This window comes from Pongo abelii, chromosome 9 (assembly GCF_028885655.2).
Source record: "Pongo abelii isolate AG06213 chromosome 9, NHGRI_mPonAbe1-v2.0_pri, whole genome shotgun sequence".
Lineage (NCBI taxonomy): Eukaryota > Metazoa > Chordata > Mammalia > Primates > Hominidae > Pongo > Pongo abelii.
The window spans coordinates 113343108-113360839 of record NC_071994.2 but is presented as its reverse complement, the minus strand read 5'-3'; the positions used below and the strand labels follow the sequence as shown (position 1 = coordinate 113360839).

Sequence of the window (17732 nt, the reverse complement as noted above, 5' to 3'; positions counted from 1 at the left end):
TACATTTTGTCTTTATACCCAAATAGCCACATAGAATTTTTATATTATCTATTTTTTATTGAGGTGAAATATACACATATAATACAGAATGTACACATCTTTACCCTTTTTTTTTTTGTTTTTTTTTTTTTGGAGACAGAGTCTCACTCTGTCGCCCAGGCTGGAGTGCAGTGGTGTGATCTCGGCTCACTGCAACCTCTGCCTCCTGGGTTTAAGTGATTCTCCTGCCTCAGCCTCCTGAGTAGCTGGGGTTACAGGCGCCCGCCACCACACCCATCTAATTTTTTGTATTTTTAGTAGATATGCGGTTTTGCCATGTTGGCCAGGCTGGTCTCGAACTCCTGACCTGAGGTGATCTGCCCACCTTGGCCTCCCAAAATGCTGGGAGTACAGGCATGAACCACCGTGCCTGGCCATCTTTACCGTTTTTAAGTATACAGTTCAGTAGTAATAAATACATTTATATTCTTTTTTTCCTCCCTTCAACTCCCCCCACCCACTTCCTGGCCTTTGGTAACCACCAGTTTATTTATCTTTATGAGATTTAGCTCTGACATATGAGTGAGAACATGCAATAGTTGTCTTTCTGTGCTTGGTTTATTTCACTTAACATAATGGCTTCCAGTTCCATCCATATTGCTGCAAATGACAGGATTTCATTTATTTTTATGGCTGAATAATATTCCATAGTGTATATATACCACATTTTCTTTATCCGTTCATTTATTGATGGGCACTTAGGTTGACTTCATGTTTTGGCCGTTGTGAATAGTGCTGCAATAAACATAGGAGTACAACTATCTCCAATATATTGATTTCCTTTGTTTTGGATATTGCTGGATATTGCTATTGCTGGATATTGCTGGATACTATTGCTGGATACTATGTTTTGGATATTGCTGGATACTATGGTAATTCCGTAGTTTTAGTTTTTTGAGGACTCTCTATATTGTTCTACATAGCGGCCTTACTAATTTGCATTCCCACCAGCAGTGTATGAGTGTTCCTTTTCTCTACATCCCCGCCAGCATCTGTTACTGCCTTTTTTTTTTTTTTTAAACAGAGTCTTCCTCTATCACCCAGGCAACCTCCACCTCCCAGGTTCAAGTGATTCTTAGCCTCTGCCACCCAAGTAACTGGGATTACATGCGCCACCATGCCCAGCTAATTTTTGTAAATCCCAAAGTCCTGGGATTTACAGGCGTGAGCCACCTTGCCCAGCCTTGCCTGTCTTTTTGATACAAGCCATTTTGACTGGGGTGAGATGATATCTCATTGTGGTTTTGATTTATATTTCTGTGATTATAGTGATGAACATTTTTTTCATATAGCTTTTGGCCATTTGTACGTCTTTTGAGAAATGTCAGTTCAGATGTTTGCCCATTTGTAAACGAGATATTTGGTTTTCTGCTATTGAGTTTGAGCTCTTTATATATTCTGGTTATTCGTCCTTTTTTAGATAGACAGTTTGTAGACACTTTCTTGTGTTCTTTGTTTATCTCTTCACTTTATTGGTTGTTTCTTTTGCTGTACAGAGCTTTTTAGCTTGATATAATACCCATTATCTCTCTTTGCCTGTGCCTTTGAGGTCTTACACAAAAAAATCTTTGCCTAGACCAATGTCCTTCTTTCACTTCTTTGGTTAGATTGATTCCTAGGTGTTTTACTTTTTTTTTTTTTTTGGCTATTGTAAATGGAATTGCTTTCTTGGTTTCTTTTTCAGATTGTTTACTGTTGGTATATATAAATGGCTACTGATTTTTTTTTTTAATTTTAGTTTTTAAGAAGAGATGATGTCTCACTCCGTTGACCAGACTGGTCTCATACTCCTGGCCTCAAGCAGTCTTCCCACCTTTCTCTTCGAAAGTGCTGGGATTACAGGCATGAGCCTAACCAAAGCCTAACCAAAGAGTCATTCTTCTCCAACCTTCCAAGTGTTTTTCTTTTTTTTTTTTTGAGACAGAGTCTTGCTCCATAGCCCAGGCTGGAGTGCAGTGGTGCAATCTTGGCTCACTGCAGCCTCCGCCTCCTGGGTTCAAGCGATTCTTCTGCCTCAGCCTCCCCAGGTAGCTAGGATTACAGGCGCCCACCACCATGCCTGGCTAATTTTTGTATTTTTAGTAGAGACGGGATTTCACCAGGTTGGCCAGTCTGGTCTCAAACTCGTGACCTCAAATGATCCACCCACCTCAGTCTACCAAAGTGCTGGGATTACAGGCATGAGCCACAACACCTGGCCTAAAACCTTCCAAGTCTTAGCTGCAATTACTTAACTAGTTCTAATCAAGACCAACAAAATTAAGAACAGTAAGTAAAAGCTTGTAAGTTACAGTTAGCTTTCAAATTTCATGACATATAGATTTTCTTAGTATACAGTAAGGGAGAATAATTCTTTGTAGGACCTTGTACCTGTCTTAGTAGGTGGCATTCTGTTGTCTTCTGTCACAGGGCTTAAATAATTGTCAAAATAGTATTTAAAGTTAGTACTGTTAAACTCCCTTAAAAATTTATTTTCCTTTCCTGTTCAACTCATTGGAATAAGAAAAGAGAGTTGATTTAGTGATCTATACACCTAAGGATTAAAATTCATGTTATTTATCTCCCAATATTACTTATCTTCATGCTGTAGGAATGAATATATACCAATAACTTACATTTTTCAATAATTCTTATAATCACATCAGCATTCCTATTTTGGGGTCAGTAAATACTGTTTTCAATCTTAATTTCTTGGATTTACTTATTAGTTTAGATAAGTAAAAGCTTAATGGAAGTTTTAAAATGTATTATAGATTTCTGAAACATGGCAATTTGTTTACTGAGGTCAAAACTTTAGATGGAGAGATTATTTTTTAAAAATAAAATAGTTACATGCTTGTAGCCTTTTTACATAACTTGAATTGCAAAAGATTTTCATTTCTCTTTAAAAATTATTAAGCTTTTGCCAAGTTGGAAACGAGGTGTAGCGCCTGTAGTCCTAGCTACTTGGGAGGCTGAGGTGGGAGGATTGCTTGAGCCCATGAGTTCGAGGCTGCAGTGAGCTATGATTGTGCCACTGCACTCCAGCCTGGGCAACAGAGCGAGACCCTGTCTCAAGAAAACAAAGAGGTATATATGTATTTACATGTGTGCTAATTTTTAGAAATTGAACAGATTTGATTTCTTGCTACTGTTTTAGCTTCTTTTGATAATGAGAATGATTGGAATTAATCACTGTTGGGGGGAATGCACATATTTCACAGAACTAGAAGAACAGACTCGAAAAGCTCTAGAACTGGATCAGGAACGAAAACGAGCAAAAGAAGAAGCAGAACGGCTTGAAAAGGAGCGTCGAGCTGCTGAAGAGGCGAAGTCTGCCATAGCAAAACAAGCTGCCGACCAGATGAAGAATCAGGAGCAGCTAGTAAGGAACTGTCTTCTTAGAGAAAAAAATTTAAATAAAAGCATAGAGTGAACCCTCTAAAAAGAAAAAACAAAAAGCAACCATTTTGTGCTTTCTGGAGAGCAAGCCAAAGATAACATGTAACTTAATAACAAAGTGTGGACAAAAACCTAAAAAAATTATTTCTGCCTAAACAAAAACCTAAAAATACAAAAGAATAAGATATTTTTCTATAGATTATTTGTAAATGGAGTCTACTGTCAGCAAAAGGTTCTGATTCGCTTTGACATTGGACAGGTTCCGCAATAAGTCAGTTGGCGTCTTTTGCTTTAGATAAATTAATATGTTATAGTTCCTATGAGATAACTATAGGCCATAATTGGTTGGGTTTTTTTGTTTATTCAGTGGACTTGCAAATAATTAGGTGTAAGCATGTCACTTAAAAGATCCTGGATTTAAATATTAGTTCACACATGTACTTGCTATGTATGTGTTTTTGGGTCTTTCTGAGCCTCAGTTCCCTCCCTTTGAAAAGAGGAAGGATGGCCGGGCGCAGTGGCTCATGCCTGTAATCCCAGCATTTTGGGAGGCCGAGGCAGGTGGATCACCTGAGGTCAGGAGTTCAAGACCACCCTGACCAACATGGCGAAACCCTGTCTCTACTAAAAATACAAAATTAGCCAGGCACAGTGGTGCATGCCTGTAATCCCAGCTACTCGGGAGGCTGAGGCAGGAGTATTGCTTGAACCTGGCAGGCGGAGGTTGTGGTGAGCTGAGATCGTGCCACTGGGCTCCAGCCTGGGCGACAGAGTGAGACTCTGAAAAAAAAAGGAGGAATGATACTACCTGTTAATGATACTACCTGTTAGGATTATTGGGGTATTAAATGAGACGATTTGACAAAGTGCCATTTAAAGTATATAGCATTAGATAAATATTTTCTCTTTTGTGGACTTTAACAAATAGTTTATTGATGGAAATTTTTTTAAAAAGCTTTTAAGTTACACATTTTAAGTTCCTGCTACTGAAAGCAGGATTAACTAGTCTGTAGAATAATAGTAATCTTTTAATTTTGTCTCCTTAGCTCATTACCTAAAGGACTTATTGTAAATAAGCTATTTAAGATCTTAAGAAATACTGTATGTTTTTAAATGGAAGGTTAAGAAAAACATAAACAGCCTAAGCATGTGCATTAAAGCTTTGATGACTTATAAGATTATTCAAAATATGTTATTTTAATCTTGGAATTATATTGTTTAGGCAGCAGAACTTGCTGAATTCACTGCCAAGATTGCACTTCTAGAAGAAGCCAAGAAGAAAAAGGAAGAGGAAGCTACTGAGTGGCAACACAAAGTAATCATTTATTCATTTACTAGCTTTTATTGAATAGCTTTTGTACCCAGGATTATGCTGACTTTGTAGAGATAAGTATAAGATACTGTCATAATTTAGAGTGGGAAGGATACTTGTGTTATGTGTATTGTAAATATTTATCTACGGATATAAACCAAGTACTTTGGGAACACAGAAGAGGTGATTAATTTCTGTGGGGACCAGAGAGTTGTCGGGAGACCCATATACATTTAAGCTGGGTCTTGAATAATGAATTAAATTTTGGGGGTACGAAAGATTGGGATGTAAGATTGGGAATAGTTAGAGACTGAAGAAGTGGTCATTCTAGACAGAGGGAACTGAATGAGTATAGGAAGTATGAATGTATGTAATAGATTTGAGGATAACCAGTAAGCAGCCGAGGCTTAGTGTTGTTCAGAAATGTTGGGAGATGTGGCCCTCAAGTTCGATAATAGGGAATTGTGAAAGGCTTTAAATAAATGCTCTGCTATAGCAAGGCAGTGGGAGTATCGACTGACTTGGGGCTTAGAAGATTTCAAAACAGGATTGTAACATGATCAGATATGATTTTATAAAAACCATGTAGTGATCAGTGTGAAGAAAGGTTTGGGATAGTGGATACTTAAGAGATAAAGACCCAAACTGAGGATGTGGAAATGAGAATAAAGAGGAATGGAAAGAGACAAGAGACATTTTGTGGTAGACACAAAAAGGCATGGGAACCAGTGATTGGATATGAAGTTGAATTATTTTTATTTTTTTAGAGACATGGTCTCACTCTGTGTCCCAGGCTGGAGTGCAGTGGCACAATCATAATTCATTGCAGCCTTGAACTCCTGGGCTCAAGGGATCCTCCCACCTCAGCCTCTGCAGTAGCTGAGACTACAGGCATGCACCATCATTTTTATTTTTGTTGAGAATGGAGGTCTTGCTGTGTAACCCAGGTTGGTCTCGAACTGCTGGCCTCAAGCAGCGCTCCCATCTCAGCCCCCAAAGTGCTGGGATTATAGGTGTAAGCCACTGTGTGCAGCTGACACCGAGATTTCTAATATGAGTCCTAAGTAGATGAAACCACTGTTGTCTAAAGTAGCACACAATTGTAAAATCAGGCTTTGGTTGGAGGGTGGGGGAATATAAGATGATGAGAGTTTAATTCAAACGACGTTAACTCTTAAATGGAAACATAATTTTTTTACCCCCAAAGATGATATTTAGTTTTAGGAGATGATTTTTCTACAATAATATGTACTTATACAGAAAACAGCTTTCTTTCACTCGTAAGTAAATCTTTGTAGCAGTTTAAATTTCATTGGGTAATTTTAGATGTATTGAAAATTAGTTGTATATAAATAAAACTACAAAAGGAATGCCACTGTTAATTTCCCAGTTACTCTACTTTGTTATTAGAATTTTTTAGATCCCTTTTAGGGATGATTTGTGAAATTTAGAGACACATAAACTTTAAAAAATTAGCATATTACAGATGTCAAGTCTGTGAATTATAGAAAATTAGAAAACGCGCACAAAAGACAATTGTATTCCCATAAACTAGGGGCAATACTGCAAAACCTTAGTACATATCCTTCAAGGATACTTCCTGTTTATATATTCAACATGAAATCTTACTGTATGTACTATTTCATTTTAGTCAATTTTCATCTCAAAATATTAGACTATATTAAGAATTTCCCAAAAAGTCTCATAGCTAATTTGCCAGACAAGTGTTCAGAGGACTTTGCATTGTCTCTATTTGCTGTAAGTCTCTTTTAATGGAGGGCAGTTTCTCTTTTTATTATTTTGATTTATTGAAGGGACCTACAGAATGTCTCACTTCCTATATTTGTTTAGTTACTTCCTTGTGTCATTGACCTTATCCTTTAACTCCAGTATTTCCTTTGAACCAGAAGTTAGATCTAGAACCTGGGGAATTCAAATTAAATGTTTTTGACTACAGTGCATCAGAGGTGAGACTTCCATATAATTGAACATCTAAACTGGAGTACTTTTGAGAAAAAGGGGGTATTGTTCATAATTACACTAGGACAACAGTGTAACAGGACTTTTCCAGGTATACCAAGATAATATGATCACCCAAATAGTTGGTGATGTTAGATATTTCAGGTTGTATCATATCAGAAGACACTTAATATCTAGTTAACTCACCATTAGTATTTTTTAGTGGTCATTGGATTTGAGTAACGACAGTCTCATTCCTCCATTATTCGGTTACATTTTCCCCTTGTGGCTCAAATAAAATCTGTTGGGTGTGAGATTCTTAGGCATTATATGAATATCCATTTCTCATCAACTATTTGCACAACAGTTTTAGCAAACAATTGATAATCCTTGCCGGAATTAATAGTTCTTTATTTGCATGTATGCTTGTTTTTCTTTAACCTGTCACTGACTTGAAGCTCACAGAGTTAGTAATTCTAATAGAGTTTGCATAATAATGTTTTTGATTTTCTCTTTTACGTGTTGGCATTCTTTTGTGAAAATAGAGGTTTCATAAATAGGGCTTATTTTCATTACCTTGAAATACAGTTTCTGTTAAAAAGGGAGTATAACTTGATTGTTTTGATTATTAATTTTTGAAGTAAGTTGCTCATACATGTATTTTTAATGTTCAGGCTTTTGCAGCCCAGGAAGACTTGGAAAAGACCAAAGAAGAGTTAAAAACTGTGATGTCTGCCCCCCCTCCACCTCCACCACCACCAGTCATTCCTCCAACAGAAAACGAACATGATGAACACGATGAGAATAATGCTGAAGCTAGTGCTGAATTATCAAATGAGGGGGTAATGAACCATAGAAGCGAGGAAGAACGTGTAACCGAAACACAGAAAAATGAGCGTGTTAAGAAGCAACTTCAGGTATTTAAAATTTGCAGTTGTATGCGCATTTGAAATATAGTTTGCATTTTCCCCATCTTAGACAAACTTAGTTAAAAAGAATATAGAAGTTTTAATACTGGCTGCCCTTGTGATTGGTTTGTGGGTGTTTGGCCTATAATCATGTTATTTCATTTCTTCCGTTGTGTGAACCCATTAGCAAATACCTGTTAGCTTTGTATAATCAGACCTTAACTAGTGAGTTATTTAATTACAGCTTGACCCATTTTAAAAGGTAGAAAGTATTCTAATGTCATGTTGAAAAACATGTGAATTTAGTTTTTGATCAGTAATATGTGCATTGAGGGCCAGGCGCAGTGGCTCACACCTGTAATCCCAGCACTCTGGGAGGCCGAGGCAGGTGGATTGCTTGAGGCCAGGAGTTCAAGACCAGCCTGGCCAACATGGTGAAACTCTGCCTCTACCAAAAATACAAAAATTAGCCGGGAATGGCGGTATGAGCCTGTAATCCCAGTTACTTGGGAGGCTGAGGTATTGCTTGAACCTGGGAGGTGGAGGTTGCAGTGAGCCAAGATCATGCTACTGCACTCCAGCCTGGGCAACAGTAAGTGACTCTGTCTCAAAAAAATAAAATGTACATTGGAAAGAATGGTAGTTAATATACTATGTTTAAGACATTGCATAATCTTAATTATTTGCTCAGATTTTATATTGGCAAAAGGTCAGTATATTACATGGACATAACTAGGTCAAAGTAGAGGATTTTAATATTATGAGCTTTCTTTTTTCCCAATAAGTTATCTAATATTTTAATTGTTAAAATCTTTAAATATTAAAAGGAAATGAGGTGATAGTTACAATAAATATATTAAGACTTTTGGAGAAGGCTTCCCTTGAGGTATAGATTTTAAATCTCATAGTAATATTAGTCTTTAATGGCTACATTGAACTTTATAGCTATTTCAAGTATTAGATGAGAAAGTTAAGGAAATTTAGAATAATGTACAAAATACCATGGTTGATAAATGTGGAAAGGCTGTGTGTATTCCTCCCTTACCATTGCCACCACTATTACTAAAACAAACTTATACACTAAAGAAAAAGGTTTCACAGTGGAAATGGTTTGGTATATGTATTTTTGCATCTTAAAGCCATTTTCATAAATTTTTTTAAATCTAAGAAAAAAAAATTGTTGTACTTTTTATTTTTTAAATAGGCATTAAGTTCAGAATTAGCCCAAGCCAGAGATGAAACCAAGAAAACACAAAATGATGTTCTTCATGCTGAGAATGTTAAAGCAGGCCGTGATAAGTACAAGACTCTGCGACAGATTCGACAAGGCAATACAAAGCAGCGTATCGATGAGTTTGAAGCAATGTGAGAGCTGTTATTTTGCATATATGTTCTTCATAAGCTGAACCACCAACAGAGAAAAGCAGGCCTTTGCAGATATGATGGAATGCATCCCACCTTGCCAAAGCACTTACACCAGTTTGACTGTGCTAGCTAAAAGACAAATTTAAGGGGAGCTCTTCAACATTAAGGCAGTATGATATCATGCTTGGTTTTCTTTTTTTCTTTTGGTCCAGGGAATGGAGAATGGTGTTCCATTGCCTCCTTTCACATTTTTTTTCTTTTCTTTTTTTTTTCTGTTGAAGATTAACACTAATTATCACGTCTGACAAATGTGTATGTGTGGTTTCAGTTCTGTGTACATTTTAAAGGATAATGGTGAACATTTTAATGGGTTTCCCTTGCCCCTTCCATATTTAACCTGTATGTATTTCCACATTCTCTCTCACTCACATATTCTCAGTGTGCCCTTCTCTTATCTGCCATGTCCATAGCCATAATTCCACCATCATACAGATCAGGCAGTGTTTAAAATGATGGTAGATAGCACAGTGGACAGTCTTTGATCATCATGTAGAATATGGCTATGAATCATGAAAGAGATTAGAACATTTAATAATGTATGTACAGCTGGTGGTTAGTTTTTTTTTAATCTAAATTTAATTACCTTATTGGATATTTGATATTTGGTTATTTAATCACAGTCATCTTTAACAGCTTACATTGATTGGTGTTTTATCTCCTGTAATCCTTTGATGGCTTTTTTTGCCTACCATTTCACAGAGGTTGAGACAGCAGTAGTAGCTCCCTAGGAGAGTTTACTGATGAAACAGCCTCTGCAAGATTTTAAAAGTTTTGTTCTTTTATACACTGATTTAGAAAAACAGATGATTAATAAAGAAAATATGCATTTGTTGGTAACTAATGTTAATTACTTTTTAAAACCTGGACCTTTCTGGAAGGGCAGCATATAAAAACATCAGTCCCGAAGCGGGGACAACAGTACTACCTCACTACTACACCTGTGATGACTGGTTGTTCAAACACAGTGGAGTGTGTAAGCTATATGTTTTATAATTCATAATCATAGCCTCGATCATCAAGAAATACTTTCGATATTTCATTTTCCTTCAGAATATCTTAAGAGTGCTAAATTTTTAACTGCCTTTTTGTCGAGTCAAACTGTGGGATTCTGATTTGTATTAAAATTGTAAGCTCCTCACTGGTATACTATCATCCTGGAGGGGTGTTGTATGGCTGAGCAAGAGAGAGAATGAGCGAGAGACTGTGTGTGTGTGTGTACTCTGTGTGTGTATGAGAGAGAGAGAGAAATGCTAACCTTGTAGCATATGAAGAATGTCTGTACCTTGATACGATAGTTACATAATCAGTATATTCGGTTTCTAGATCACTGTGCTTATTTTTTTTCAATCTCTGACTAAAAATACTTAAATTTGGTTTGTTAATGCTTATTTTAGAAATTATAATTTTAGTTTATATTAATTTCGGTTATAGCTTACTGAAGAAATCTTTCCAGTTAGAAGGAGGTTCTAATATTCACATGTTCTAATACTTTGTTTATTGTAAAACAGCTAAATTTGGAGATACGTAAAGCCTTGTTTTCTCTGTGTGGTTCAGCTACTTTCCATTTAGTATTACACAGTCAAATTTACATTTATCTATTAAAATTGCCATTTTATTAAACATTTTCACGCACAGTAGATTCAAGTTGTGTCTGAAAATATCTCTTGTGCTTTTTTGATTTTGCTGACTTTAAAAGGATTAATCTGGGCAGACATTATGAAAAGGAAAGGTTGCGTTTAATATATTTTTTGAACTTTGTAGGACAAAACATAGCTGGTTAACCTTGAAGTGACTGTTGTACCATGGTTGTGCACATGCTTCAGAATCCTATGGAAGAGAATGTTCCTACTTGGCAGTACATCAAAGGAATGGATGGTGGACCCTACTATTCATGCTTTGAAACATAAATGTTCACTTTAAAGCAATTGCCATAAGAGATAAAAACCTGAACTTTCATTGGATTTTTGTTAATTTTCCTCATTTTGAATTATGTGCACTACCATAGCTACTTCAGTTTGATACAGTATTGAAAAATTATCAGTTATATTTTGCTGTTTATGATCTATTTGTAGATTAGGATTAAAATGGATTTAATCCATTTTTAAGGCTGTGTGAATTTTTCTAAACAAGAACCATTTGCAATATGGATTTCTTAGAGATTAAACCAATTATAACTTATTAGCAGTCTCAAGCACATGTTCATATAGTCAATGTAAAAATACACTAATGTGTATTTGGTAAATCCCAGTAGGCTTTTACCATTAGCATAATTTTGTGTTGTACAATTAAGTTACAATTACATCTCTAATTTTGGGTAATATTCATTGGTTAACAATAAAGTGATAAAAGCTCATGCCTTTAAGGTCCACTGTTGTTATTTAACATGGATTTCTTGTATATTTCTTGAAAATTACAGTCTTTATCACAGCCATGAATCACCACAACTTAAAAGTAAGAAGTAGATAGGAAATAATTTTAAATCCTCATAGATCTACTCTTTCCCCCAAATGATACCTCTTTGGTATGGAAGTAATAGTGATTAATTCTGTGGAAAAGTTAAATTATTAAATTAAATTGACTTTCTTGACAACAAAACGTAATTTAGGGTTTCCAATCATTGCCTTTATTGTATAGTGGTTAGTTTCTTTTTCCTGAGGAAGATACAGTTTCTTGTCATTGATTCATCTCACTATTTAAACATTTCAACATTCTTTAAAGAACTGTATGCTAAGTATATTTATTTAAGTACATGTTCTTATTTTGAAGCTATATTATAGAGCAGTTACTATAAATCTAGAAATTGATTGCCTTTTTCAAGTCTTCTTACTAATTTTTAACTTAAATAAGTGATAAATCTATAAAAATAGTAAAAGCTAGATTTTTTTGTTGATAGTAATATTTAACTGTCACTTTATTATTTCTGTTCTCAAGGACACATAGTGATTTTTTTACTCTGATCCTGTCAGAAAATGGAATTTTAAATAATATTTTGCTTTATGTCTAATTAGAGTTTTTAAGAACTGGAATGGCCCCTTATAAAGTTACGTTAGATTTTATTGGAAGTCACTCTTATCATTAGAAGTGTTTCAATATTACTGTTTTTTTTTTTAAATCCCACTGTATTCCGTCCCAGTATTGATCACCTTGTTGATTGTTAATGTTTTTAGAAATGAAAATAATTTTTTTAATTCACAGGCATCCCATTTTACATATGCACAATAAAAACAATTAGTCTTAAAAGTTAAAGCTTGAAACTAAAGTCTAAGGGATTACTAACTTTAGCATTAACATAACTGAACTAATGAGTAAACCAAAGCTTAGATACCATTAGTAAGAGTAAGAGAAAACAGTTCAGTGTGGAGCTGTACTGTTAGGTTCCTCTCTTAAGTCTGTTCTAAATGAACAGAACTTTAGCATTTTCTTAGTTTGTACCACTTCCATTTTTTTAACCTATCAAATATTCTAATGTGGTCTGTCACATGGAATGACAGTATTCTAGCTCATACAAAAGCTCTTTGGATTCTGCAAATGTGTTTGATAACTTTATGAAATATTCAGGCAGCCTGACTCCCCACAGTCTATGGTAGTAACTAGGAAAAACTGGCTCACAATTATGTTCCATATGTTAAAGATTACCACATTCTTATCATTAGCTTTTCCAATTAAATAATTTTAACTCCCAATTTTTCCTTAGTAGACCTACCTCTTACTATGTCCATCAAGATATAAGAACTACCATTTTCCCTGTGGAAAGATCATGGCTGTGTGGTTCAGCTACTTTCCATTTGGGTAGTAGACACTCAGATTTACATTTATCTGTTAAAATTGCCATTTATCTCCTCAATATTTTGACTTCCCTTAACCTCTGTGATACAAGAATTTTCTGATTTGGGGTTATATGGACTACTTTAGGAGTTGAAGTATTTCCTACACAATTTTTACATGAAAGATCTTGACTAAGGTGATACCCCATGACACATCCTTTGCATTCAGGTTTATGTTTTGTCTGTGGAGATCCCTAACTGCTCGGTGGCTCCAGGTTCTTATTTAATGGTTGTCATTTAGCCAATACATTTTTATTAAGAGCTGGCTATATTCAAGGACTTAGAAGCAAGATTAGGATGATTGTGACCCTTTGTTTTGGCCTATATAGGGGACTTCAAATATTAATTTATCTTAGCCTTAGATCATTTGCATTTATCTATTACAATATCATTTCTTTTAAAATGGCAATGCCATATTGTTGATGCCTGTTATTTGTATGCCCAGATTCCTCCATGTTTGTAGCTAGCTGTTTGCTTCTATCAGTGCAACTTGTTATTTTTACCACCCTATTCTAATTGTTCTTCACTTTTATTTAATCATTATTTTAAATATTTGGATTCATTTTTATATTTATGCATGCCATTTAGTTTGCTCCTAAAAATAGTGATAGTGGTTTTAGTTTTTTACTTACTAAATCAATATAGCCAAATGTCCATCTTCCTAGTGAATATGCGATCAGAATTTCTGAGATTATTTATGTGACTATTTTTGGAAAAGTTTCTTTTGATAAAACGTGGATTTATTATATGAAATTCTTCTTGCACTGTGTTACAATATATGCTATGATATCCCTTTTTTTTTCAACTTAAATATGATGTTTTATATGTTTTAGACTTAGGAATCATGTGTTTTTTAGCATCATAAGGGAATATCTATCTCCTCCCTCACTTTCCTTTTATATATATTGAAAAGTCTATGAAATTCAAGTCTAGCATTTGACTTCTCTATGCTATCATTGCATTTACCTATTTACTTTTAAATTTTAGCTATTTTCATAAAAACAGTTTTGAGATGAAGGAAACTTACACAATAAAAGGAAGCTCAATAAGCAGGAAATTAGTAACTGACAGGGAATATGAATGAATACTCAGTATACGTTTCTCAGGTATGCTTGTTTTCTGATAAATTACTCAATTTTCATTTCATAGGCCAAATTTTAAACACCAGTTAATAAAGTTATCCTAAAAGAGTCTCTAATTTGAAAAGTTTTTCTAACCTAGGAAGACTCATTTTAGACCCAACTGACCAGTCAAATATGAGTAATTGATAATATCTGTATTAAATATTGAGAAGATAAAGTTAAAAGTTTTCAGTTGAATCTTTTTTTATCGTGGTAAAATATACATAAAATTGATCATTTTAACCATTTTTTAAGTGTACAGTTCAGTGCCATTAAGTACGTTCACATTGTTGTGTAACCGTCACCACCATCCATCTCCAGGACGTTTTCATCTTCCCAGACTGAAGCCTGTACCCATTAAATGGTAATGCCCCATTCCCCCCTCCTCCCCAGTCCTTGGTGACCACTGTTTTACTTTCCGTCTCTATAAATTTGATGTTTCTAAGTACCTCATAAAAGTGAACTCATACAATATTTGTCCTTTCGTGTCTGGTTTATTTCACTTAGCATGTTTTCAAGGTTAATTTATGTTGTGGTATGTATCAGAATTTTATTCCTTTTTAAGGCTAAGCAATATTCCATTGTACGCATATACCATATTTTATCCATTTATCTGTTATCGATGGACACTTAAATTACCTCTATCATTTGACTACTCTGAATATTGCTGCTTTGAACATTGGTGTACAAATATCTTAGAGTCCCTGCTTTCAGTTCTTTGGGGTACATACCCAGAAATGGAATTGTTTGGTCATATGTTAATTCTGTTTAATTTTTTTTTTTTTTTTGAGATGGAGTTTTGCTCTTGTTGCCCAGGCTGGAGTGCAATGACGCGATTTTGGCTCACTGCAACTGTGCCTCCTGGGTTCAAGCAATTCTCCTGCCTCAGCCTTCTGAGTAGCTAGGATTACAGGCATGCACCACCATGCCCTGCTAATTTTGTATTTTTTTCTTTTTTTTTTTTAAGTAGAGACAGGATTTCTCCATGTTGGTTAGACTGGTCTTGAACTCCCAACCTCAGGTGATCTGCCCACCTCGGCCTCCCAAAGTGCTGGGATTACAGGCGTCAGCCACCACACCTGGCCCTGTGTTTAATTTTTTGAGGAATTGTCATAATACTTTCCACAACAGCAGCACCATTTTATATTCACAGAGCAGCACACAAGGTTCTAATTTTGCCACATCCTCACTAACAATTGTTATTTTCTGGGTTTTTTGTTTGTTTGCTTATTTGCTTGCTTGCTTGATTTTGATGATAGCCATCCTAATGGTGAAGCAGTACCTCATTGTGGTTTTGACTTGCATTTTCCTTTGATACATTTCTCAAATCATAAAAGAAGTTAGACGTTTTTTCATATGTTTATTGGCCATGTATACATCATTTTTGGAGAAATGTCTATTCAAGTTTTGCCCATTTTTAAAATTGTTTATTTTTCTGTTGTAGGAATTCTTTATATTCGGGATTCAAAATATTAATCCATTATCCCAGGATTTGGAATATTCCTTTTCGGATATGAGTTCCAAATCTTTTTTCCCATTGTGAATTGCCTTTTCACCCTTGATATAGTGTAGTTTTCTTTGATGCACAAAAGTTTTTAATTTTGATGAAGTCCAATTTTTTTGTTGTTGCCTGTGCTTTTGGTGTTTGTGTTTTTTTGAAGAGGAAAAATAGTTTTTAATGAAGAAGGTGTTACAAAAAGGCACAGCAGAAGAGAGAATACGTATAGTGGTTAGTCTCTAGACTGTAGAAATGAAAGTAAATAGATAGAAAATGTGAGCCAGTGTGCATTGACTGTAGGATGATAAAGCTGGAATGGGTTGGGCCCAGGAATTTATGGAGCCTTGAATCCTGTGTTTAGATGATTTAATTTGATTTGAGGACAACTGGTAGCTTTGGGAAGGCACAGCTACAGAAGGGAACAATAACTAAACCTTGCTTGAAAAAGAAAACTCATGTTGTGATGTACAGTATACTAGAAAGTGCAGAGGAGATAGCATAATAGAAGAGCTATGTCTACTGTAGTTTAAGAAAGGCCGTGGCCATGGGAATGAATTTAAAGGAAATTCTGATAAAGGAAATGTCTAAGTGTAATTTGCTCTCATGTTTGCTATATTGTTCATGTTTGTGGTAATGTATTTTCTTCTGAACTTATTTTCCAGCTGACCTCTTTTGAGACACTTAAAACCTCAGTTTCTTTTCTTTTATCCATGACTTTTTGGGAGTGGGTTCTTTAGTGGCACAATAGAAGTAGAAATTAAAGACATGCAAGAACAAATGGATTTGGTTCTGGGTTCTAATTCCAAGTCTTATACTCTCATACTTTAGCTTTTATAACTGATTTTATAGTTCTGAATCAGATTGTCCTTTTTCAGAGCATTTATCTGGATTCAGATTATGGACACTTCCATTCTAGATCCATTATCTTCACAAAAATGTACGCCTAACCGAGGCTTAGTATCTGTGTGTGTTTGAATTATTAATACTGGTTTATAGTTGAAAACTATTAACCTCAGAGTAATGCTTATAACAATAGTTTATCAAACTTCTTTTTGCTCTCAGATGACCATCATAATGTACTGGCTTTTAAAAGAAATTCGAAGGGTTTTGTTTTTTTTTTAAAACAGTTTGGGGTTAGAAAAATAACTCTTTCAGCTCATTATGAAAGGATTATGTTCACCAAAACACAATTCAGAGATTATCTCAGAATATACAGGCACAATTATTTCCTGGCTTTGACAACTCTAAACAACCCACTTTGGAAACTTCCATAGATTTCTTTCTTTTTTTTTTTTTTTGAGATGGAGTTTCACTCTTGTTGCCCAGGCTGGAGTACAATGGCGCGATCTCGGCTCACCGCAACCTCGGCCTCCTGGGTTCAAGTGATTCTCATGCCTCAGCCTCCCAAGTAGCTGGGATTACAGGCATGCACCACCATGCCTGGCTAATTTTTGTATTAGTAGAGACGGGGTTTCTCCATTCTCTATGTTGGTCAGGCTGGTCTCAAACTCCTGACCTCAGGTGATCCGCCCACCTCGGCCTCCAAAAGTGCCGGGATTACAGGCGTGAGTCACTGCTCCCGGCCTAGATTTTTTAAAAGTTGAAAACTGTACTTGATTATTTGATTATGCTCATCAATTTAGCTTTTGCTAGAGGTATGAGTTGATTCATCTGCTTATATCCAAATGACATCTTAGATTTTTTTTCCTTCTTACTTTTGATTGTTTCTCTCAGACAATTCCTAATACAATCTAGTTCTCAATTTTTAGGCCATAAAGGTTTTCAAATACAGGTAGATAAAATCTTTTGATAGCCTCTAAGTTACAGGTAGATGGTTTCTTCTCAGGAACTTTATTTTATTTATTTTTTTGAGACAGAGTCTCACTCTGTTGCCCAGACTGGAGTGCAGTGGTGCGATTTTGGTGCACTGCAACTTTCACCTCTCGGGTTCAAGCGATTCTCCTGCCTTAGCCTCCCAAGTAGCCGGGGCTAAGGGTGTGTGCCACCATGCCTGGCTAATTTTTTTATTTTTTTTATTATTATTATTTTTTGAGACGGAGTCTCGCTCTGTCGCCCAGGCTGGAGTGCTGTGGCGCGATCTCGGCTCACTGCAAGCTCCGCCTCCTGGGTTCACGCCATACTTCTGCCTCAGCCTCCTGAGCAGCTGGGACCACAGGCGCCCGCCACCACGCCTGGCTAATTTTTTGTATTTTTAGTAGAGATGGGGTTTCACCATGCTGGCCAGGCTGGTTTTGACCTCCTGAC

The 17732-nt window shown here is 35.7% G+C and overlaps 1 protein-coding gene across 3 annotated transcripts in view; it reads left to right on the top strand.

The window, feature by feature from the left end:
• The window catches only part of RDX (radixin), a 100533-nt gene that overhangs the window by 61298 nt on the left and 21503 nt on the right, over positions 1 to 17732 (top strand). For 2 of the 3 annotated variants that reach the window (XM_009247035.4, XM_054525023.2), the window contains 4 exons: positions 3243 to 3403; positions 4643 to 4735; positions 7366 to 7608; positions 8804 to 11377. In XM_009247035.4, coding sequence (XP_009245310.1) covers positions 3243 to 3403; positions 4643 to 4735; positions 7366 to 7608; positions 8804 to 8968 — 662 coding nt within the window. In that variant the 3' untranslated portion in view covers positions 8969 to 11377. Of the gene's footprint in view, positions 1 to 3242; positions 3404 to 4642; positions 4736 to 7365; positions 7609 to 8803; positions 11378 to 17732 lie in introns of those variants that run through there. The other variant, XM_054525025.2, reaches the window with a different exon arrangement.